Here is a 25,412-nt window from a genome sequence, read left to right as displayed (position 1 = left end):
TTCCACGCGAATCTCGAATTTAGATTCCGCGATCACGTACTTCTCCACGAACGAAACGCTTTTTACTTGTCATCCTTGGTGGCGTGTTTCCGATAATGTTTACTTACTAGAATGACATAATCGACTGAAGCATAATCTTGATAGCATGCATGCTAATCGCTATATCGCTTGACGGCGACACAACACTCGTCATTAATTGAACGATTGAGACTATAAGTAGAAAGTAACCGCATGGTACGCACATTTTCTTCTGGAACTTTTGCTGATAACAAAACTGCAAACGCGTAGAAATGCATGCCTCGTATTCTTATCATTCTTTCTTGTCATCTTGTTCCCGCAGAAAGAAAGAGAACGGAATTGTCTAGTAAGTATATCAAAAGTACCAGGTTGAAGTAGACCACTGCAATTATACCAGAAATGTCTCGCGGGGAGGGGGAAAAAAAACAGGGAGAAAGAAAACTCGTCGGAAAATTTACGCCTTCGTCGAGGCGTGCGATGACACGAATGTGTCGAGAAGCCACTCGCTAATGAGCGCATTTATGTGACTCGGCCTTGTTAAAACCGCGACATCTTTTCAAGCACATACCTTCGTGCTCAACGTTTTAATTATTCACCCTTTTTATCTTGATCAACCACTTTTACCTCGCGCTAATGTTTTATTGCGCGCGCTTGACACGCTATGATTGTAATATTGCAGTATTCTTTTATATACGCATGTACATAACACGGTTAGTAAAACAATACTCAATAATTGACACGGTGCTTTTTGAGTAAATAAAGGACGGTACATTTTAAAAAGGAAAATTATAAATCAGCTGATTTCTATTCATCGTAAAATATTTCAAGAATAAACATGATTTACAATAGTTTTTGCATCAAGTTTTCAGTTAATAAATTAGCGTTTCAAATATCACTTAAAATATTGTTGAAAAGATTTTTATTTTATGTTTATTTTAAATATTTTGTCGCTTGAATCTAATGTATCTCATGTCATTATAAAGAAATTTAATGTTTCTTTTTAGGATTGAAAAGAATAAATCTTTTACATTGAGAAACACACAATATGTGCGGAAACAAATAGATACATAACGAGCTATGCTACGTAAAATCGCTAGTACTGACTATGAAATAATAGTGATCATTTGCTTAATTACATCTATTGTTGTCGCGAATGGTTCACATTAGTTTAAAATTCAACAGCGCGAAGTTTTGCGCGGATATTTCCAACTTGCAATCCGTAAATAGCGTAGGTCAAGGACTGTTTTTCGAAGGGATAAATATACATAGTGAAAATCGTTACTCGCTTTTTACAACTTCGAACATAAATTACTCTTGTACTTGTAAAGTGCATTTATGAAAGCAAAATGAGAGGAGCGCGGAATAAAGGAGAAATCTTCGGGATTAATATTGTAAAATTTAATATTTAAGATATCGTGAAATATCGTTGAATAATTTTTTATTAATAAATTAATTTTTAAATTACTTTTCTTTTTAATTTAAATATTGCAACGAGAATAAATCGAGAAATTCTCCCGGAAAGTAATTATGTTCAGTCTTACGGATCAGATCTATGCTTTGAAATTGGATCCTCTCATTATAGAGATAGGCATCTCGCGAGAAATCTTGATTGCAATTAGCAATTTAAAAATTATACGCTGTCTCGCGACTGACGCATAAATCTGACGCACCCTTCGCCAACGAGAATTAATACGTCCATTAATGGCGACAAACGAGAGATCGTCACGAAACGATTCTTGAGATATCAAAGACGAATTTGTTGGGTATGGTCTAGAATCGAGAATGAGATGAATGTCTTTGACCGCGATGCCCTCATCGGCCACACGGAAACGCGGCTACATTATTTAATTATTAATCAGCCGATTCTAGACCTTGCAAGGGAGGGACAGAGGAGTCAATGACACGCTTCAAGGACGCATTGGTCTTCCTAGACGTATACAATTGTTTCTATATGCGATAAATTGGGCAAAGAATGAGTATCATACACATTCTGTGATACTTATAATTCGATTAGTCATCTTGGTTTGAAATCACGATTCGCGCTCGTAAATCTTGTCACGCAGGAGACTTCTTTCGATCGAGAAAATCTGGGTCATCAATGAAATTTCAAAGACTTACAGTTTAGTGTAATTTCATTCTGATTGACTTAAAACGGGCAAAGAGATCGTGTAAGATTCATCTTTATTTCATCGTAATAATTATTTGTTGCAATTTATTTTATCTGATTTTTATTAAAAATGAATATTTATTTGTTAGTGTTATGGTGAAAAATTATTGTTGAAAATTTATTAAAAAAATAATAGTTGCACACACATTGCAAAAACATTATACACTGAATATTCAAGAGCTTAATAACCGAGCATACAAATCAATGGAAATTATACGCGATTGCACTTTTGCAACAACAACGCCGTTGTTGTTTCTATTCAAGTTTATGATGTTCCAATGTCTCGCAAAGCATAGTCTTTCAAGGGCGGCCGCAATCATTTCCAATTATTGATCTTTTGAAAGAGGTTTCCGGGTCTCGCTCGCAAACACTCCGGACAAAACTTGAGTGGGTGAAATGGCCGAGACGCCGGAAATAACGCAGTACAATGCTTATGAGATCATGAAGCCCAAAAATCACAAAATTAGACCGAAAAAAGCTTGATTGGACAGAGTGCATAAAATCATTCATATGAATATTCCTGTATTTTCTCAACTGTTTTATCAAACTTATACTGAAAAAAATTTTATGTAATATATATTTAAAATTTTTAAACATCTTTATGCTTAATTAAATTCATCCTAAAATTCCTCAAATATTGTGTTTATATGGAATTGTATAAAAACATTTATCTGAGTATTGAGTGCCAATTATTAGCGATATGTGTACGAATTTCTTTTCTTTGAGGTAAAACAGAAAAAAGAGACAAATATTTTTTTAAAATTAAAAATAAATTTTTTTTTTATCGATACTACTAAACTTTACCAGTACATATGAATGTATAAAAAAGGTCACGTCAAGATTGTCACGAATGAAACTAATAACTAGGTCGTGAACAAATCGAGTCAACTTTTATGATCTACTTATAACTAAATAAAAATGATTTAGTGCATTCTTTTATCCACTTATGCCAATTACATTCGATCATCTTTTCATAGCTTGATAGCTTAGTATTCTGCAATAGCAAATTACACATATTTCATTTTGAATGGAAATCCTACACTTTTTATGCATGGAAAGATTATACCCAGATTCTCTTTCAAAGATATCTTAAAGGTAAATATCACACACATATACACAGGCACTAATAACTTAAAAATATTGACCTATGGACAAGATAAACTATGTATTTTTCATAATATCACGAATTATTTTGCGTACTCGTTTCTCGGTCATTGTTGTCCCTCTTTTCGAGAAAATGATAATACGATACAGTGAGAGAGACAAAGACAGCCGCATTGTCGCGCGAAAGAATAAAAATGGTATAGGTATCACGTTACCTAAAAAGGCAACGATCTAGATAAAATTCCACAACGTGCAGCATGCAAATCCGCTTTATGCAATTCTTCAGTTTTTTTTTTTTTTTAAGAGAAATATTAATTATTCTCGTGGCCTAAAAAAAATTTGAGAAAGTCATTTTTCAAGTTTATAACGATGTTACAAAACTCACTTACTGATGTATATACAAGTGTACTCGAGATCTCATCTAATTGGGCGGAGTATCAAAATGATGGGAACAAGTTCAGTGATAAATAGCTTTATAAGTACTTGTTAAAAACTTTTTGCCGTGGCAATCTATTTTCAGATTGCCTGAATTTTGTAATATTTGAAAGACAATTACTAATTGACATTTATTAAAAGTATTACTTTAATAATACTTTAATTAGAAACTTATTAACATGAACAAATTGATGATGTGCAATCTAATAAATCTAAATTAATTATTATTTATTATTTAATCAACAGCGTTATGGCACATCTTGTTTCAAAACATACTTATTTTAAATGCTAAACACAAATTAATTATGAAACTGACGATATTTATGACGCTAAAAATAATTTTTACATTTTCACATTTCTCCCATGCAAATAAACTATTATTTATTTGCCTTTTATTTCCATAACGCTTTATGACATTTAATATATTATTTTATTAAATTTAGAATTGTTTTCTCAATTTATACCAAATGTATTTTTGGCGCATACTTCATTTTGTATTTTCAATTTATACACGTTACAGAACTTTGCGTATACCTAGATTAACGATAAACAATCACTGTACCGGAAGTCTGTTTACGGACATCGGTCGGTTTTAATCAGTGGCCCTTGGTCGCGATATTCCGTAATGTAAATCGCCCGCAGTTAGCGACCTAAATCCGCATTTCCGCGGTCGCAATTTAACACACATACGTAACCAGCACACTATGCACCGCCCATAGTATGAACGATAAATGGGCACGATGCACGCGCGCTATCCGATCTAATCGACCGGACGAAAGTAAGTCATCCTCTTCTACACCCCGTCCGCGCAACTTTCGTAAGCGCCCATTAGCGATCGTTATTAATTTTCCCCCGGGATGTACCAACTGCGAGCACACCTCTGCAAAAAAGGGAAAAAAGAGAAACGAGCTTTACAAGCATCGCTTTTATGCAGCAACATGTACGAGAGACGGTTGAGAGTGCCACTTGTCGCAAATTGTCGCGATATATTGGTCCCTTTTTAGAGAGTCTTTGATTAAGAAAATATGGTTCAAAAACATCCGACACGTACGGACACACATACACGCACATGAGACTATACACAAGGATTGTGTAACGTAATTTTCCACGCGAAAGAAGCTCTAAGCTAGAAAGTTTGCGAATACTCGTCTTAAACAGCAATTTGCTTTTAAAACTAATCATCTTTGCGATACAAATTTATACACTATATCCCTAATATATTCCGCATATTTACTACATATAAATAATACAGATATGATAGCGTAAAATTAGTTTGACTAGAAAAAAGTCTAGCAGGTTTGTATAAATTTCATTGACTATAAAAAAATTATGTTTATGTATAAATGTCATATATGTCAACTATTCGGCTTTGAAAACAAACGCGTTATTTCATTAAAATGGTAACTTATGTTAACGTTTATATATTAAAAACATTTTTTCATAATTTTAAAAATGTTTATTTAATTAAAATAACATGGAGAGAAATATGCATTTTAATATCAGAGACGGCTACATTTTATACAAAGATTTTATTGATATCATTAAAATAGTTTTATTTAAAAATTTTTCAAAAATTTTATTTTCCAATAAAAGTATGTAAGAAATATATCTATTTGAAAAGCAATAATTTTAATATTAATTAAAATAATAATTTTATCTGATCAACAAATTGCATTGTTCATTATAAATATTATTTTAAATATTGCTCTAAATTCTGTAATAAGCAAAAAAATTAAAAAAGTTACAGAACACATTTTATTGTGAAAGTAAAATGATCATTTATTTAATATTAATTTACAAAAGCAATTAACGTGATTTAACAAAACATAAGAACAGATCTAATTGCAAGAGAGACATAAGGTGTATAGAATGTATAGAATGAAAATAAAAATTCATGGAAATGATAATTCCAATATTTCACTGCCCACATAGTGAGAAAAATAATGGCTTTGTTTGAATACCTAAAATCTCTAACGAGAAATATGAAACATTTGAAATATCCATTTCCTCTCTCATCGTCAAATAAACTAAATCTTTCAAATGGGATTTTAATTAACATACAGATAAATTATTATGATTGGCATTTGTATATAGTAAAAAAAATTAGTTCTTGGGTAAAGATTTTTATTTTCTATTTTACAAGAATATTATTTTGTTCATTTCTAATGGAATTTTTCTATCTGACCGAGCTGTAGTTGAATCTTTTGAAAACCGCGCTTGCGCTTGAAATGTAAAAATAATGGAAAAGGTGATAAAAAAATGCGACACACATAGGAATTACAACGCGCGACATACGTACAGATCTCGCGATTTTTTGCGTTTATCTGTGTGTATCTATCTATGTGCGTAAGCTATAATTTGCATTATTACAGATTTTCTCTTGATAAAACATCGCCTGATTGCGTGCAATAAACGCGCGAGTGTCCCATGAAATGATAGAGGGGCTTCCACATTTGTTTTGATATACTTTTGATACACGGTCGCGCGATCGATCCGTTCATAGCGTCGCATGCGCAACGAACGATCGCGCTTAACTTACGCCCGGTCCGATCGATGTACCGACCATTTTCCACGTTTCCATATGATTCTCTTGCGCGACCATCGCGACCCTGGAATTATATGGACTGTCACCAAAATATAGAGGAATTAAATAAGGGAAAAGAAGGAACGTTCTTCGTGATATTCCCTGAGTTTTACATTAATACTTGTTAGTACGCTTAATTATTAATAAAAATAACCGCAATATCAAAATGACGTAATACTCATAACATAATTATTCGTGGCAATGATTTCGCGTGAAAAAAAAAAATATATATATATATAGTTGAACATGTGGTATATATATTTAAAATATTATATATATTATATATAAAAATATTTTATTTAATATTATATAAACTAGAATTTTTTATATATCTAACTTTATTAAAGGTACAAAATATACATATCACTAGAATTGATTAAAAGGATCTTAATAAATTTTAAAGAGACTGACACAGAAATTCACATTGAAAAATAACACTTTTTTTTATTTGTGTACAATTTGTCATTTTATTAAGAAGGATTTAGATCTAGCTTTCTATCTCATTGTCAAGGGTATATTTGGCTTCATGATCGCTAAATTGGTGCATTAGCAGTAGATTATTGCTTTATTTATAAGGAATGCGCTATTATTAGTATATATATAGTCCTATATAATTCGATTTATTTTGATCATATGATTATTTTTATATATTTATATTATCATAGAACATAAATCTAGTCCATATGAATGACAAAGTATTTATTTATAGATATATTATAGAAGCGTTTTTCAATTTTTGCTTACTTTGTTTCGATAGCTTACTATCCTTCATATACTAGAGAACGTATTTTGACAATTATGCATTATATAGTATAGTATAAACACATTGCTATGAATTGATGATAAAAAATAAATTAAATAACAAATCGATATAAATTTAACTTATTTTGTAATATTTATTTTCAAAAATTTTTACTGTAGCAAACAAAAATTTTGTAGCATGAATTTATATGGTAAAATATTAAAGTATGTTAAAAATATATATATGAGAATGGAAGCCGTCTATACAGGTGATCTACAAACGATGTATTGAAAACGTAAGTATCGAGGATTATTTCAATAGAACGTGAAGATAGAACTTGGTAGAATTGTTGTAAGCTTGAAATACACATCTCGAATCAGATTATACTCTAGCGTGATACGTAATTCATGTACATAGGTCATAGACTCCGTTAAGATCATGCCGGATAGATCTATTATTATCTCGTCAGCATTCGCCCACGCGAATGCACATGCAGTCTCTTCATTCAGTTATTAATTGAAAAGGTTATTTTTAGATTGTCTAATATCAAACACATTGCTAAAATCGCCTGATTCGAGTCTTGATTTAAATGAATTCTCTTATTGACGGGATGATCAACGAACTTTTCGCGTCTCGTTAAAACACTCGACTCTCTATTCACAGAATCTATTTTTTTCATATTTTTCGAGCATAGTCTATGAATCTCCACCCACGGCATGTAAACAAACTAAAAGTAACGCTAGCGAAAATGCTAAATTAATTTTAACGTGTGCCAAGTGAGCGCGATGATTATAAATAAATAAGAATATTAAATTATAATAATATGCGCGTGTGAATTACAGCATTAAACATGATGCGTAAAAGATTTAGGTGTATTGAATTTTATTATATATTTTTGGAAACATTTAAAATATATAAAAACTCGCTCGATAATAATTTTGATGATAAATTTTAAGTAAAACTTGTCACTTAAAAATTATTACAGTTACCAATAAATTGTCGATTTGTATTAGCAACATTTATAAATGTAACAAATAAATAGAGATAAAAAAAACTTTCCGACATCATGCCTTATAGACGCGATAATATTTTACACTCATCACGAAATTTATTACCTTCGATAAAATCCATCCATATATTAATCCGGCTAATAGAGATCTTGTCTCTTGGACTGTAGGCACGCAACAAACCGGCGGATGGTGTGGGTCATGTAAACCAAAAAGGTGCTTCTGGTCAGAAGACGCCAGTAGCTGGACAAAAGGTCGCACCAGGCACTAAGGTCGCGGCGAAGCCGGCCCAGAAACCGACAGCTCAGAAAGGGCAAGTGAAAGTGACACCCAAGGCGGCCTCCGTAAAGACCGGCAAGAACAAGAAGAAGGGACAGCGGCAACAGTACGATCTCATCGTTACCATCAATCTGGTGAGAGAAAGAAGAAAATTTTATTTTACAATATTTTTAAACGCCTCTTCTAATGCATTACGTTTTATCCACATACGCATGCGAATTTCTTTCAGCCGTTCTCTCTAATCGTTACAATTCTTAGCTCTTATCGATACTATATAAAGATAAAGTAATTGATTTTTTTGCATAAAGTTTTCCGGTTTTTTTTTTTTTATTTTTTAATCGATTTGATTTCTTGCTTGAGTAAAAGATTGATTTTTTTTTTTTTAATTATAATCGATTGAAAAAAAAGTTTTTTTTTTAAGTTAAATTTCTGTGAGTATATAAATAAATAACGAAATTTTGTTTTTTTTTTTTTGTTTAAACTTAGTACACTTGTCAGGATATTTTAATTTGTGATTTGATTATCACATTATCGATTATTTTATATTTGACAAATAAGATTTCCTCTCTTGGGATGTTCCCTAAAAATTGTCTCCAATTGTCTTCGTCAGAGGTTTCATTATTAAAAATAAAATTAAGGATTTTTTTGGATATCTCGTCAATGTTTAAATCAGTTTGAATAAAAACATTATTAAATGCAAAAGAAAGAAAAAGAAACCATATACATATAAATAATTTTAGTCGATTGTTCGCATTCTAAGGTCATTGACATGATTTTTCTAGACGATTTGCGTTTCTGTTCTTGAAAGCGAACGCAATTATCGATCGCGATACGAATCGTCTTTATCAAGTTAGCGTGCTCTTCACGTAATGCGTGTATGTCAGTAATAAATATGATCTGACCCAGTTGAATAAGCGATGCGCATTTGATAAGTTCTTCTTATTCGGCTAATGTGCGCGGTGTATTAGTCAAGATATGCCGTAGAAAAATAAACATTCCATCGTCTAATTGGATCCGATGTGATTAGTGGTTTCCGATCATATTGCTCTATTTTAGGATTATACCTCTGGATGAGATTCTTGGCAGCCTCGTGTGTCTGGCATTTAATGTCCATTCACAAAGCATATTATACTCTTTTCTAGTAGTATACATCGTATATCTAACTTTTTATCGATTTCTGATTAATTTTTATATTTTATATTTTTTGTATTTTTTTGTTATTATTTTTACATATTACTTTTGTCAAATCGATTCGTATAATGTTTGAATATATTTATATATTATATTATACATGTAACATGTATGAAATAAACGCGAAGAATATAAATATTCTAATATAGAGTTTTCGAGATATGAAAGAAGTTGCTCGAGTTATAAAAATATAAAAAAAAATATAAAAATATAAAAGAGTATATTGATATAATTAAAAGTATATATTTTAATCAAAGGATAATATAGGACGTGCGATTTTCAAAATTTTATCGTCGTCAACACGCGAACGTAACATAACGCGAGCAAAGTATTTGTTTATGCGTGATATCGAGAGCGGTGGAAGGGAATGGTCACCTGGCGTTCAATAGTTCGTAGAGGGGACCTGGTAGTTAAAAACAGACTAAGGTTGCCAAAGCCTCGAACATATACGAGACTTTGTCATCGAGCGAACGTCTTTTGCGTCCGTCGCGCGATACCGAGTGTACGGAAGCTGCGCCAGCAGCCTCTCGTCTTTTTCCTCAACTTCGCGCGTAAAGTAACGTGTACGACGAGGAAGAATTCGAGGAGTTCTCCGACGCTTCGCCGCGGAATCGAAGATTATATACTTCGCGAGAAGCGTGAAGATCATGTATATTTTGAAGTGTACTCTATAAAGTCGGCTATTTTTAGTCATTCGCGCAATATTACGTTCTTGAATAGTGTCGTTCGTGTATTCGTCGTGAAATTTTGCTTGATCCGGCATCTTTGACGTCTCATTTTACCGGGGAAACGACGATTTTAAGACGATCTTGATCTTTCCCAAATATCCGCCTTCGATTTTATTCATCTGAGTAAAAGTAATCGTGACGACGGAGAAGTTGAACGAATCCTCCTCCTCTTTCTTATTCGGTACCAGCAATGACCTTGGGAGCTCGTAGTGGATAAATATTAGTTCGACTCTCCGAGTAGTTTCCAACGGATTCATCGTGCCGCGAAAATATATGTCGATTTCCTTCCCGAAAGAAAGAGCGAGAGAGAGAGAGAGAGAGAGAGAGAGAGTGTAAAAATGCGGCTTTTCTTCCTTTTTTTACGGATCGACGGAAACGTGGCGCGTTCGTAATGAGAGCGAGATGTTGGCCGTCTCGGCGGCGACACGACGATAACCGCGACAAGACGCAGATGCAGAGACTCGAAATCTCAAGTTAATATATCACGCCACAAATCTCGTCGTCGAACACCGTCCTCCTTCCGGCATACGTCGCCAGACGTGACAATAATAGATCATGGCGGAAACAGAAAAGAGATACACGCACGCCTACGGACAACTGCGTAGATTAACCAGCACGATAGATTGCCAAATTAGGCAATTGAGTGTAAGTGAAAAAAAAATATAAATTTTTTTAAATAGTAAGAAATTAAATGTGTGCGATGTGTAGAAAAGAAAGATTTCGATTTGCAACAATCGCGAGGCTATTTCGACCAGCACAATAATTTGTCAAATTAATTAAATGGAAAAAATTAATTAAGTGGAAAAAAATACATATTTCTCTGAAAAATTTCTCTGGTAAAAAATCAGATTTTAATGTATGCGACGTAGAAAGGAAGAATTTTGATTTGCAAAAATCGCGAGACTATCTCGATTAGCATGATAAATTGTCAAATTAATTAAGTAAAAAAAATTGTCAATTTAATTAAGTGAAAAAGATATAAATTTCTTTGGATAATAAAGAATTAGATTTAAATGTATGCGATGTGTAGAAAGAGGAAAGATGCCGATTTGAAGAAATTGCAAGGCCATCTCGATGAGATAGAATGTATTGATACAATGATATACGCGCCGTTTTGTCGCGAGACTTGCTATCACGTTGCGATATGTTATTATTAATAATTTATTACACACGACCTTCCGCCGCGCGCGCGCGTCAGTGTTTCAAACATCTTCTTTCGGGCATCTCGCCAAAATTTCTTCATGTATGTCTTCCCTGTGTATCTTGTACAAGAGAGCAGATCGTATAGTTATAGAGCAAGGTCGTTCGCCCACAGGAGACACAGGTCTTTCTAGACGCCGCTTGGCATCTTTACATGCGTACTATGTAAACGTAACTTACAAAGCAAACAGAATTTCATTATGTACATACGAAATGAGTAGAGCCGTTTGTCTTTTTCTCTGTTTCAGTCCGAGTATGGGCTGACAGAAGATCAGGTAGCAGGTGAGTTGACACAATTATATAATTAATTTATTAATTCATTAGTCATTAATTAGATAGATTATAAGAATTAATTGCAATAATAATTCATAATATACGATTAATAGTTTTCTGGAATTTTTATTTTTAATAAGATACTTTATATATAGTAACAATATAATGATTTGAAAATTAATATATTTTTTATAAATTATAAGAAAATATTTATAAATTTATTTTATCAATGAAAATAGAGAATAATATTTTTAATGTGATTATTATACGCCATAAAGATAATCATTATGGTAGCATAAATGTCTGCCAGTCGCCTCTCCTATTTGCCTACTTGCCTATAATTTTGAAGATAGAATAATAATAAACTCGAAGATCTCGAGAGAGATAAAGATATTTCTTTTACTGAAAAATGATTGAAATAAACGAATAAATTTATGGAATATGAAACTTTATTACTCATACATATCATAATGGTATTATCGTGACACGTTATAATATCGATTATATTTAGCTCACAATTTAACTTTCTACAAAGATTCACATTTTTTTTCTGGTTATAATTTTATCTATATCCCATATGGATTGAATAAAAACGAGAGAATGAAAGAAATATCAAACTCTCTTCTCGGATTGAACCATTTTCATAATCATACACGACTCGCGTATTCGCTGTACTTGTTTATTTAATTATAAAATAATTATGATAATAATTATAAAAGAAAAATTTTTTGGTTGTAAAAAAACTCTTTTATTTATTATATATAATTGTTACAATATTTATTATATATAATTATTGTCTACAAGACTGCATGCAAAATGAATTATAGCGATTGAAATTTTCGAAATTAATTCGAAATTAATTATTCAATGAAAATACGTAATTAATAGAAACAGAATAGATATGTAGTAATAGAAATAAAGCATGCTTTCAAGACATCAAGATTTGCAATTAACAATTACTCGGTACGTAATAAGACTGCAAATTTTCTTCAAATGCAACCAACAATGACTATCTATTTGCCTCGAGTATAGTAACGAGATATCGGTGCGACAATGACAAAGTTCTGTTATTTCAGAATTCAAAGAGGCATTCATGCTCTTCGACAAAGATGAGGACGGTACGATTACGATGGCGGAATTAGGGGTTGTCATGCGATCTCTCGGTCAAAGACCGTCGGGTAAGTCATTCAATGCTCGAATGCATTTTGCAAATTTTCGGAATGACGTTAAAACGTGCGCTTTTTTTTTTTCAGAAACGGAACTGCGCGACATGGTGAACGAGGTGGATCAAGATGGAAACGGTACCATCGAATTTAATGAGTTTCTTCAAATGATGTCGAAGAAGATGAAGGGTGCCGATGGGGAGGACGAACTTCGCGAAGCGTTCCGGTAATGAGTTCTTCCTTAATTGTCATTGCATTGAAAGAACATTTCGAGATGATTCTTTTGTCTGGAAAATTGTGCTCTTAAAATATAGATAAGTGCAAACTGTAACTTTGTAAATGCACAACATTGTAAATTTCTTTTTGTTTTAGAGTGTTCGATAAGAACAACGATGGATTAATCTCCTCCAAAGAACTCCGACACGTAATGACAAATCTCGGTGAGAAGCTGTCCGAGGAGGAGGTCGACGACATGATTAAGGAAGCGGATCTGGACGGCGATGGAATGGTCAATTACGAGGGTAATACTTTCGTGTAATATAATATTTAGAATTTGTTCCCTGACATCGAAGGTACACTAATCTTCTCTTGGCAAAGATCTTCTCATTAATTTTCTTTTGGCAAAGACTTGAAGATTTGAATTTTCCGCAATACATGAAAGAAATATGTAACTTTCTGAAAGAGTATACGTTTTACTCTTGATACACTTCACATCAAAATTCACTCTCTTTAATTATTCTTTTCTTTTGTCATGGAGTGATATAAATTCTATACAGAATTGATGCAATGTTAATGCGAAGCGATTGTTTTATTTATGATTGGGATCGATCTCAACATCGTTTTATCAACCGCAATCGTGCATGTGTTTTAGAATTCGTGACGATCCTAACGTCGAAAAATTAGTTCGGAGATCGAAGGAAGGTAAACTCGCATTCGGAGATACCAAAAATACCAAAAGATCTCCGACAGAGGAGGGATAAACAGATCCCCCGCCCAAGTTCCTTGACTTCCCGGAATCGTGACGAGAGGTCGTTTCACGCCTCGTAAAGCTGCAAAATCCAAGGTGCTGGGGAGAGAAGTCAAAAGCTCGATCCACCCGATCGAGCGTCAACCGCGATGTGCGACGCCGTGAAATTGCTGAAAATGCGAGAATTGCGAGAGAAGGCGCACCGATTTTATCACGATACAGCTTTGAGGGATAAGTGCCGATGATTTCGAGCGTAAGTAGCGCCAGTAGAAAACTTGAAAGTCTTTGGATCACTCTCGGGAGATTACACGAATTAATTATCGCGAATACGCCTTTGACTTTGGTCGAAAAACCAAAGAGGAGAGACTTACTTCCCCGAATTGCATACGCATTATATAAACATATATATGGACACACACCACGCGCTCCTTCGGACTCATTTTAAACATGAATCGTAGGGACATAACGATAATTACGCGTATTATTACACGGTAAATAAAGCAGTTATATCAAAAGGAGAAGACGATAGGGAAGGGGGAAGGAGGGGAGGAGTGACCTGTCGCCACCCGGAACAATCAATCGAGCTTTGTTTAGACTTTTACGTACTAATCTTTATCTCCCCTTTTACGAAGCGATTTAGGAATTAACTAGCTTTCCATGCCCCTTTGAATGCTCTCGCGAGAAAGGAGTATATTAGTATATGTACACGATATGTTTACATAATACATATATATACATATTATTATTATACGATATTCCCCTTTATTTTGCGTTGCGCACGTTTCCTTGAAACGCAACGCTCACGAAAGGTACTTCGAGCGTTTTTACCGCTTGTATTATACGCAAATGTGCGTAATTCAAAAAGTAGTGATACACACATAAACACACTCTCTCATTTGATCATCGTTTGTTCGATTCTTAGTAATTTTAGAGCAGGCACGCCGACAACATACTGACGAATAATTAACTCTTCTGCTTTGACACGTAACGTGAATATGTTTCCGTCGATCATCGTGATGCCATGTTCTGTAATCGGTGATGAGTGCCCTGGTTGAAAAAGTGCTTCGGAAAAAAAAGCTGAGCGCGCTAATTGTATTTAAATAAATTATTACGATAATCTCGCGAAGGAATAGCTCACTATCTATCCACGAGGTTCAAGAAAGTGTCCGAAAGTGTCCTTGATTATCGATGGGTTACTGGAAGGAGAATAATTTAACAAATCATCCGGATTTATCCGTAGATCCATCGGTGATAAATTAGATGGAATTAATGTTGCGATAATTCTGACAATCGCTAGTTACATCCTCAGTGACTATAGTTGCCCTAGTGGGATGATTATTGGCTGGTATCTATAGTTAGAGAGTATGTGGCGGTGGAGTTTTTGATATAAAGAAAGAAAGAAAAAACTCTACGGGAACAATTCAACCAGGGTGATTAACGCGACGTTCGTTCCTTCATTCTGCATTCGTCGATCCTCTATGAGACGGAAAAGGAGGATTGCCAACGATACGAAAGAACAAAATAGATGTGGCAACGAAACGTGTTTCCGCTGTCACACAATCAGTATCGCCCGTTGCAACGTCGATGACCCCGATCCAGAAGCGTGTATACACGCATTACGTTATACGGTATGTACCTTTACATAGAGACGAGTTGAGAAAAAAAAAAAAAAACACACCCACGAATCCTTCACACACACACACGCGACATAGATGGTAGTACTTAGCGATTATAATGACAGATACAAAAAGGAAGTAGCCGTACAAGAGTAAAACGGCGGAACTGTACACGTGTGGATTGTTGTATACATATACTATACGTAATGATGTGTTACTACCACAAGAAAAAAAAACCACATGGAAAGAATACGTTGTAGATAATTATATACACATGTTCTGTATACATATATATTTAATACATTGTACATATGTCCTCTCTCCGTCACCCGCGCTCCATACACATACACGCACGTAAGTCCCCGGCTCGGCACGAAGCGGAGAAACTAAGGACACGTAGATTGGGATAGCGCGAGAGTCGTGTGGCTGGACGGAGAGATCGAAGTAACGAAAATGTATAATAACAACAGCGCATCGCTTACGTACTATCAATCGGAGTAATTCTGTTTCGTTTTTCGCACGCGTAATAATATTTTATAATATTACATATAAATTTTTTATTGCTTATTCGTACATGTCGTTTTGTATATGATTTTTTTTGCGATGTGTTATATATTGACCATGATTTGTGAATATTTGTATAAAATTGGATTGTAGACAAAAATGTTTATGTATTTGTCATATGTGTTTTAAGTTAATATTTAATAATATAAAAATCATTGTTTATTTCTCTATTTGAAGAGATAACATAATTGAACATGTATATATATGGAAATAATTTATTATTTTCTCTTCGAAATATTTTGTCGATTTTCTGTAAATGTTCACAAAATGATATTATTATACTATTATAGTTGTGAAGAAGGATATTTAAACTGATAATAGAACAGTGATAGGATTTTTAGATAAGTTATTTTTACAATTTAAATGCACCCTGTTACACAATTACAATTCATTTAGATTGCTTTTTTATACGAGTAAAAGTATATGAAAAATATTAGCAAAATATGAAAATTTATGCTAAAAAATTTTAAAGAAGAAAAATAATTAGATTAATTATATCTTAAATTTCTACTTATGTATTTAAATATTATCGTGGAATAACTCGGATTAACATAGTGAAACGTAACGCAAAGGTAACATTTTCAACGAGAATATAAATTCGTGTATCTTTTTCTTTCCAATCATATTAAATGTTCCTCTTCTCGTTTGAATTTTCTCGCACATCGATTCATAATTTTTTTTTTTTTTTATTTACATTTGTCATTTTTCGAATCATTCACTTGAATTTGAATGTCGTGACGTAAAGTTGTTGGAAAACCACTTATTCCGATTGACTGTACGTGTATGCGCTATGAAAGATATATAAAATGAAAAAAAAAAAGAAAAGTCCTTTACGTAGGATATTGGATGAAATCGCGCGTGTTTCGAGATCCGAGCAACTCGATCACTTTTCTTTCCAAGTATGAGTGAAATGTGGGAGATGGTTGTGGCTTGAAACGCTCGTCGGACGAAACAGTAATTTGCAGGTGCACAGAGATAGACAATAATTCTGTTGCTCTCTAATTTGATTAAACGACAATTGACGACGAACTTATCAGATTACTCAATCCGGACTTCATCTCGAATGGGATGGCACAATAGCGATGAGAGTTCAGAATCGTCGCGAGAATGTCCTTGACGTTAAATAATTACTTGTATATAAGACGCGTAACGCACGATCAACGCATCGCACATTACTTTCGCAGGCGAAAGCTGTGATCTTTGATAGATCGATTGATTTTTCGAATAATGCCAGAGTGTGGACAGTCCTACTGCGAAAATAGTCAAAGTCAAATTTTGAAGTACGATCCGTTTAGATAAGAGATATGCATAAATTCGATGAATAATATCGACATAATGTACCTGTCTTAAAATCTCATTAGAATTTGACTTATATTATTTTCAGCTCGTATCGCACCTCCGATAGAATACTGCCATGATACGTAATCGATGCAGACATTCATTTTTTTTTTTATGCTCGAAATACATTAATATCATTTGCAAGAAAAGTTTTAATAAACTATATAGAGCGTAAATTAATATCATTAATAAAGAAGATTCGATTATGTTTGATAATTCCTAACATATCTATACACTTTTTATCAGTTTGATGAATTATGGCACCGCTTCCGAAAGCTTTGAAATTATTTTGCTCTCATGGCAGTCTTCTCCCAATGGTGCATTATTTAAGTACGCTAAAGGGGATACGGAAAAAACAGTACCTGTGTAATCAACGTTGAATTCGTTCACGGCGCGCGCTGGCGCGATACGCATACACACCATAAAGCGCACTAAACTTGCATCACGGAGACGCTTGAACGTATACACGCGAAGAGATAGTCGTGGTTTTTGACAATAATATATTTTTTTAACGCTTATATTCTCAGAGCGAGATGTCCCATCGCCGCGGTGTCATTCTTTCCCCTTTACGAGTAAGCACCACGTTCCACGATAGCGCTATGTTAATTATGCTTCTTCAACTTATCGATGCTCGAGATGATCGATTACGCTACTCGTCGGCGTTCGTAACGCTCCTCTCGTGTTCGATCAACACGATAACGATATGCGAGCGACTCGAAACACCGCGACCTGGATATAGTTAAGCGCGTGAACGAATCAGAGCACGGCGAACGGCGATAGATAAGGGAGAAAGCTAAGCGGTTTGATAAATACGTCACAAAAATAGCAATGTATAACGTCCTAACGACAATATTTCTAATGGTTTAATTGAGAGAATTACACCGAAGAAGAGCAGATATATACGCTGGTCCGCCCCTTCCAAAACAAAAAAAAGATAAAAAAAACACGCATTAAGTATATCATGAAAGAATGGTATATCTATATAATCTGCGACAATGATAAGCTGCTGCACGTCGATGACACGGTTCACCAATCTGTTGTCGCAGCATCATCCACTTAGATTTAGTATTGTTTGTCCGCATCTTTCCCTTAAAAAAAAAAAAAAAAATGTTTACTGCGCTAATAGTTCTTATTTGTGAATAATGATATCCGTGAACAGAAGAAGCGATTAAGTTAATGCGAAATAAAATAAAGAACGGAGTTGTCATGGTTCTTGAGGATAAGTTTAGAATTTAATAATCTGAAAATTGCTCTTTTATGAAATGGAAAGAAGCTCTCCCATTTCTCTTTGTAATATTAATATTATACTAATCACGAACGAATATAATACGTATGGATTACAAACAGAAAATAATCAAACAAACTACGAGATTAAAGTCATTCTTGATTAAATGATATTTTACATCTGAAAATTAAATTTAGGTTGAATTTTACGAGACATTCTTGTCTGTCTAATTTCTCTTTTCTTTTTTTTTCCCTTATAATATCGAAATTGTGTGACGCATGCAGATATAAGTACAAAAAAAAAAAAAAAAAATGGTTGATGTAAACATGCAGTGAGTTTCTATATCATATGCATAATGATAAGAGGAATGAATTGTTCGATGATACGATAGCGCGTTATCGCGAGAATTGTGTCTATACGCGTGAAATGTAGCGTATGGCTTTTTAGACCTTAATTAATATTAAACAGTTTATGTTGATTGAGACGAATTAATATCAACAAAATCGATATTATGTAGCATATTGGCAAGAGGAGTCGCGGTCAATCATTTTATTGATAATAAAAACTGATGATGATCCTATATTGTACCATCGATCACACAATGCCAATTGTTATTATTACGTGGTACATAAACTGTTTCTATCACACATTCCTCTAAGTTGGCGGTTTAAAGCTCTTCACTCGGAAATAAAGAGGGAAGAATTCTTTCTCTCTCCCGTCCCATTCCCCTTCGCGATTACATTAATTCTGTTCAACGCGAGAATCGATTTCTCGACGAACTTTGAGAGATATTTATTATTATATTGTCACTTGTGTGCTCCACAAAGCAGAGATATTTTTATAGATTACTCCTTGCGCCAAATCCTGCTGTGCAGCGTAATACGAATCATATGGCATTGCGTTGCAATGCGTTGCATTGCACTGCATTGTATTACATTTTGTATAGGGTGTATCGAAAGTCGCGCACTTTTTCTCTCATTAGAGATTGAATTAAGAAGATTGCCACGAGTTTTCGAAAAAATCAATGGATGAACATATAGGATAAATTAAAAATAATAAAGTTTATTTTTCTTTCATCAGTTCTAGTTTTTGTACTTGAATGGAATTTTAATTGAATGTTAAGTACATTTTTGCCAGAAAATATTTGATATAAATTATAAGATTGAGATATCTAAAGAATCTGAGAAAGTGTAAGATGCTTGGGACACACCCTATATATGTTACATTGTATTATACTATATATATATATATATATATATATATATATATATATATATATATATATATGCATAATACAAGTAGCATATATTCTATCAAATTATTTTGCGAGCTGGAAGCTCGGATGCGACAAATATTGATATTGATTGTTCGCAGGCCTGCCGTTAGTAGTATCGCCTACGTACAGGATGTCTTGGAAATGGAATTTTAAATGCATTTTTGCAAATGGCAATGCTGAATCGATCGAGGAGCATATGTGCATTTTCGTTATATCCTTTAGGACACCCTGTACGTTTTAGTGTTGCCCTCCAGAAGTAAAGGTACGTGAGTCTTCCTTCTCCGACGTATAATTAATCGAGACTCTTCTCCGTTATTATTCTACTCGCTTTTATCGTCGATCGCTGTCTGCGAGCCAGACATTGAGCAAAGAACCGACAAGCTACCCGATGCAGATTATAGATAAAAAATTGTAGAAATTGTAGAAATCTCGAGACTTCTTTATAACGTTACTTGATCAAAAAATTATTGACGTTTCGCTTCGTCCGACGTTTGGACGAAATTGCGCGTTATCTTGGTGATATCGTAGCGGCATCGACTTAGCAGAGCGAATTGGCTCTACTTGTTATTTTTGTTATTGGCACACAATATAGGGCTAGGCTTAAGGGACAAATTTTCGCAAAAGAAATTCTTGACTTTTTACGTTGAGAATAGAAATATCTTATAACTCGTGTTAAAATATACATATAAAACTGAGATAAAATTATTTAAATAATTCTATTTCAAAATGTAAATGATTAAAAATTATAGATATTAAAGATTATATATATTTATATTTATTCGTTGTTATTGATCTAGAAAATATTTATAATATATAAAAAAAGCGCGAATAAAAATGCTAAAGAATTTAAAGACATTATTCCCTTAAGCTTGATCCTACTTTGAAACTGATAAATGTTTCCTGATAAATTTATGATACAATAGCTTACTTTACAAATTTATTTTCATCTCTTTACGAACATGTATGCTCATGAAGCAGCACTGTTATTTTCCGATTTGCTAAGACAAGATCGTATATATTTAATTTCAAGCCTTCGGAATTTTATCCGATTTCGAATCAATATTTCAAGCGCAATCTAGGAAAAAACAAAAAAAAAACAAAAAAAAAACGAGAGCGACTTCGGAGCGTTTAGAATCGCTTTGAGGATGTTCGAAATTCGCCTAAGCGTAGCAAGCAGGCACAAGGGTATATTATCAGCTAGCTTAATATCAAATATACACGTTAAAATATCGCAAACACATAATAATCAAATTATATATACATACATTGATAGATACATGAAAGGGAGAACCTGATTATATATCTTATAGAGAGAGATGTACGAATATAATTAAAACGATAATTGTTATATAAGTAAGTGTAAGTAAGTGTAACTAAATTGTAACAATTGCGAGGGCGGTCGCTTCTAAGCGACACGATCTTCCGTTCATTAAGGATTATGCGATTTTCGTCGTACTATACCGGTCCGACACCGCTTTCTTACGATTTATAGAGGGTATGATTGCAAATAGGCAAATTGTGGAAAATCGTGTGCTTGGTATGCAACATTTTTAAACGCTACATCCTTGTAGGTGTCGTTTGAGAAATTGCGTCATATTTTTCTCCGCTTATCAGCCGATTATTTTCCAGCAAATCTCTTTCCACATCGCGAATCGCGAAAATCGCAGTTTTTGTTGCGTTCAATTTTACATCACTTAATAATCAAGAGAAAAAGAGAGAAAGAAAGAGAAAAGAGAGAGAGAGAGAGAGAGAGAGAGACGAGCTTCGCGCAATTATATTTGTATAGCATTGTTGTTTTTTTTTTTTTCTTTAATATTGTAGCTAAATCTGTTTATGATTTGCGCCTAAAAACACACGCCACGCGAAATTAAATTAGGATCGCGAGCAGGCAATAATCATGTTATATCACAAAACCTGCGGTCAGGAAATACGATGATGTTCAAACTTTCTAGTTGTAATAAGAAAATGTCTTTCATTAACTCTGTTAAACGTTATGGCGAGTATAAGCCGTGTTGTTGGACGAGAGTATGTACGTGTATTTCCATATTCAGTCTAACTAACGATAAGAAAAACGTCTTGAAATCGAAACCGATATGGTTGCGGATTCGATCGTAGCTTCCATGGAAGGAAATCTCAATTGCTTTTTGTCTTTCCAGATATCACACAGTTATATCTGAAAGTTACATATAATTACTTGCAATTATTCAAATAATTTACGATTTAATATAATATATAATTGATTGAATTATCTCAAATGATATTCCTAATAGAAAAGAAAATGGAAAATCAAGATCATAACGGTATATTACTTCAGCTTTCTTTTTCTTTTAAAATTGATTGTTGGTGCTCTCTAGCTAAAGAATGATAATGCTACAAGTAATTTAGCAGTTGGATTTTTTCCATTGGAAATAATTATGTCTAGAATGAAGCCAGCAAATCAAGAATACATGTCAAGGTATGTTATATGTTTAGAGATTATAATCGGAGTATGTACGTGTATTAACAATAAGAGAAGAATAAAGGGTGAAATGGGAAAGGGAAACAATAAAGGCGAATATGTTTACACAAGGGAGCTATATCGTGCTGTGAATGAAATAGGTATATTTTCAGAAAAATCGAAGAAAGGCTAACGAGATAAAACGTGTTTGTAATGACTAATTATTGCAACGAGGAATGTGTCCATAACGTTATTTTTCTAGAGCAAATATCATAGTTTTTTGCGTTGTATATGGCGAATACGTATTCTCAAGCGACAAGCAGGCCTAAACGCAATTTTTTAAGACGATAGATAATTAATGCGTGTACGAGCATATTTGGCAATGAAAGCATTGTTGTTAATTTCGTACAAATAGGTACTGTGTCGCGTATTATTAAAGTTATATCGCGCGAATTATACGTTTTCCACAGATCGCGAGTGATTTTTCTGAACAATTTGGAATTTTGTGTTGTTGCGAATATTCGAAGCAAAGTTTGCACTTAACATTTAAGCAGTTGCGCGTTTTCAGTACAATTAATTCAGTATAGTTAAATTAGTTTTTTGATACAATTAGTGATTTTTACTGACGATGAATTAATTTTTATTCGGAATATTTTTTCGATTTGATTGTGCTACGTGTATGTTACTACTATTGCAACATGATTAATAAATAGAATAAGATAAATTAAATTTGTTGCGACTGTTTAAGTGTTAATATGCGCATTTCTGCACAATATTACAAGCATTGCGCATAAGATAATTCGCTGACCTTTAATCGCCATTTCGCATTTATATTATTAGGGAGTTAATTTATTAATGAAAAATAAAGGGCTATCCGTAGAGATTCAGTGTGTATTAAAAAGGATAAGAAAATAATATCTATTACTGTATACAATAATAGATATTATAATTTTGAAAGCTGTGCAAAGTTATATGTGAATGTATCCAATACATATGATAATGAATTTTAAATAACTAAATTATACATAACTAGTCTAATTTATATTTTTTTGCAATAATTTAATGATTAGTGAAAAAATTTATTCAATAAAAATATTTTATAATAATAAATTAATAAAGCAAACTAATAGCAAATTAATAATACAAACACAAAATTTTACGCGAATACACTCGATAATTTCTAAAATTATATATTTGTTTCAATAATCAAAATTTAATAAAAAAAAATTCGCTGTAGTAAACTAAAGTAGTTAAGCGATGAAGACTGGTTGTCAGAGTTTATTCAAAAAAATATGAATTATACGAGTGTAAATCAAAGAAATAATGTTACAGGAGATGAAATGTACACACAAGAAAGAAGGTGCGATAGTGATATTTTAATAAGATTAATATCGAGATTCTGAGAAACAAAATTATGTTAAATAGATAGAATAATGGTGCAAACAAATTGATTTTATCATTTTCATTCAACGAACATGAACAAATGTTTAATTATTTTTTTAATCTGTTTTTAACTGCGAGATTTCATGATTTTTCACGTGAATACTTTATACTCGCGTTTCATCCTAAAATCAGGAGAAAAGTTAGAAAGAACAGGGATTCAGAAAAGAGTACCGTATATCTGTGCGTGTATGTGTGTGTGTGTTATGTGATGTTATACGTACGCGACCATGTTACGTGTTAACGTTATATATTATAATATTAAAACACGACATATATAAAAAAAAGTGGTGAACACTGTGTACTGGTGAAATGCAATATATGTATCGAGTTATCCCTATAAATACAGCCATTTTATAATAGATTCTCGAATCTTTTGGATCTTTCGCTATCCTTTTGATGTTATTAATTCTTGGCTTTTTTCTAGTATTTATATTTTGTGACAAAGATATTTTTATTATTTTCAACATCTTTCTTAGAAGGATTATCCTAGAAGGAAAGTTGGATAAAAAAGTTTATCTAAATTGAAAAAGGAAATATTTGATTGTATATATTGCAGATATTTATTATTTGATTTTCAATGGTACACATATATCAATAAAGATACAGAATTGATTAATAAAAAAATAAGAAAAACACAAATCTTAATTTAGAATAAATAATGAAGAAGCACAGTTTAATTTTCGATATGATACCGTTTTTAATAATAACAATTTGCGTAAACAAATATCTTATTTCCACAATCATATTATATTTTTATTTAAAAATATATATCTTTTCTCAACAGTATTTTTAATTTTTATGATATTATCTTTAATCACAAAACTTGCATTTGCAAAGTATTTTAACAGTATTAATTAAAGAATAAAATCTTAATATCAAAACTAATATCTTTATAATATAATAAAATATCAATCTTATATGTATTTTACATATATAGATATGAATCAATATACATTAATAAAGCATAAATAATTTTCTATTGCAATCTTTAGAATAAATAAATTTAATAGCATCTTAACTATAAAATTTATCATAGTTTTATAATAAAAAAACTTGCATGTTTCTTTTATTGGTTTGCACTCTATTTTCTAATATAATCTTAAAATTTATTGGAAGTATCATTAATACATACAAGTTCCTCCTGCTTAGCTACAACAGCTTTCTTATATGTATAAGAGAACATCTCCTCATATAGACACATATACAAATTAAAAAAGTTATAATAATATAACTTAACGCGATTCTGCTCTGCAAATAAATATGGATAATTTGCAGAATTGACTATGTGTAAATGGCAAAAACAAAAAAAAAAATAATATTTCATAATCTATTACTTACAGAGTTACTGATCTGTCACTCAAGATTTTAAGATTCACACAAATTTCTTACTTATAGTGAAAAATTACTTGTGAATTGGCTAAAATGTAGCTTTAATTTGTATAATACATTCCGAAATTAATTTCAAGAAGATTCTATTTTTATATCCTCTAAAACTGTCTTTTTGTGCACTAAATTATCCCAATTTTTTATATGAGTCAGCTCAGACATATATTTAATATTCATAGCTGTACATAGTTTCTTCATCTGGGTATAACCAATCCCCACGTCAACACATCCAGTTGTAGCAGCTGCATTAATGTTTTGTTTTTTTGGAT

General features: G+C 32.7%; 1 protein-coding gene across 5 annotated transcripts in view; it reads left to right on the top strand.

The window, feature by feature from the left end:
* The window catches only part of LOC126854893 (neo-calmodulin-like), a 49,543-nt gene extending 25,425 nt beyond the window's left edge, over positions 1 to 24,118 (top strand). For 3 of the 5 annotated variants that reach the window (XM_050602053.1, XM_050602051.1, XM_050602052.1), the window contains 6 exons: positions 8,228 to 8,470; positions 11,704 to 11,737; positions 12,805 to 12,906; positions 12,982 to 13,117; positions 13,264 to 13,412; positions 13,763 to 24,118. In XM_050602053.1, coding sequence (XP_050458010.1) covers positions 8,228 to 8,470; positions 11,704 to 11,737; positions 12,805 to 12,906; positions 12,982 to 13,117; positions 13,264 to 13,412; positions 13,763 to 13,794 — 696 coding nt within the window. In that variant the 3' untranslated portion in view covers positions 13,795 to 24,118. Of the gene's footprint in view, positions 1 to 8,227; positions 8,471 to 9,987; positions 10,901 to 11,703; positions 11,738 to 12,804; positions 12,907 to 12,981; positions 13,118 to 13,263; positions 13,413 to 13,762 lie in introns of those variants that run through there. The other 2 variants (XR_007688165.1, XM_050602054.1) reach the window with 2 other exon arrangements.
* Positions 24,119 to 25,412: the final 1,294 nt, after the last annotated feature.

Source organism: Cataglyphis hispanica, chromosome 15 (assembly GCF_021464435.1).
Source record: "Cataglyphis hispanica isolate Lineage 1 chromosome 15, ULB_Chis1_1.0, whole genome shotgun sequence".
In the NCBI taxonomy this organism is placed as follows: Eukaryota; Metazoa; Arthropoda; class Insecta; order Hymenoptera; family Formicidae; genus Cataglyphis; species Cataglyphis hispanica.
Note: the sequence above shows the minus strand (reverse complement) of the source record. Positions and strands in the feature narration are given on the sequence as shown.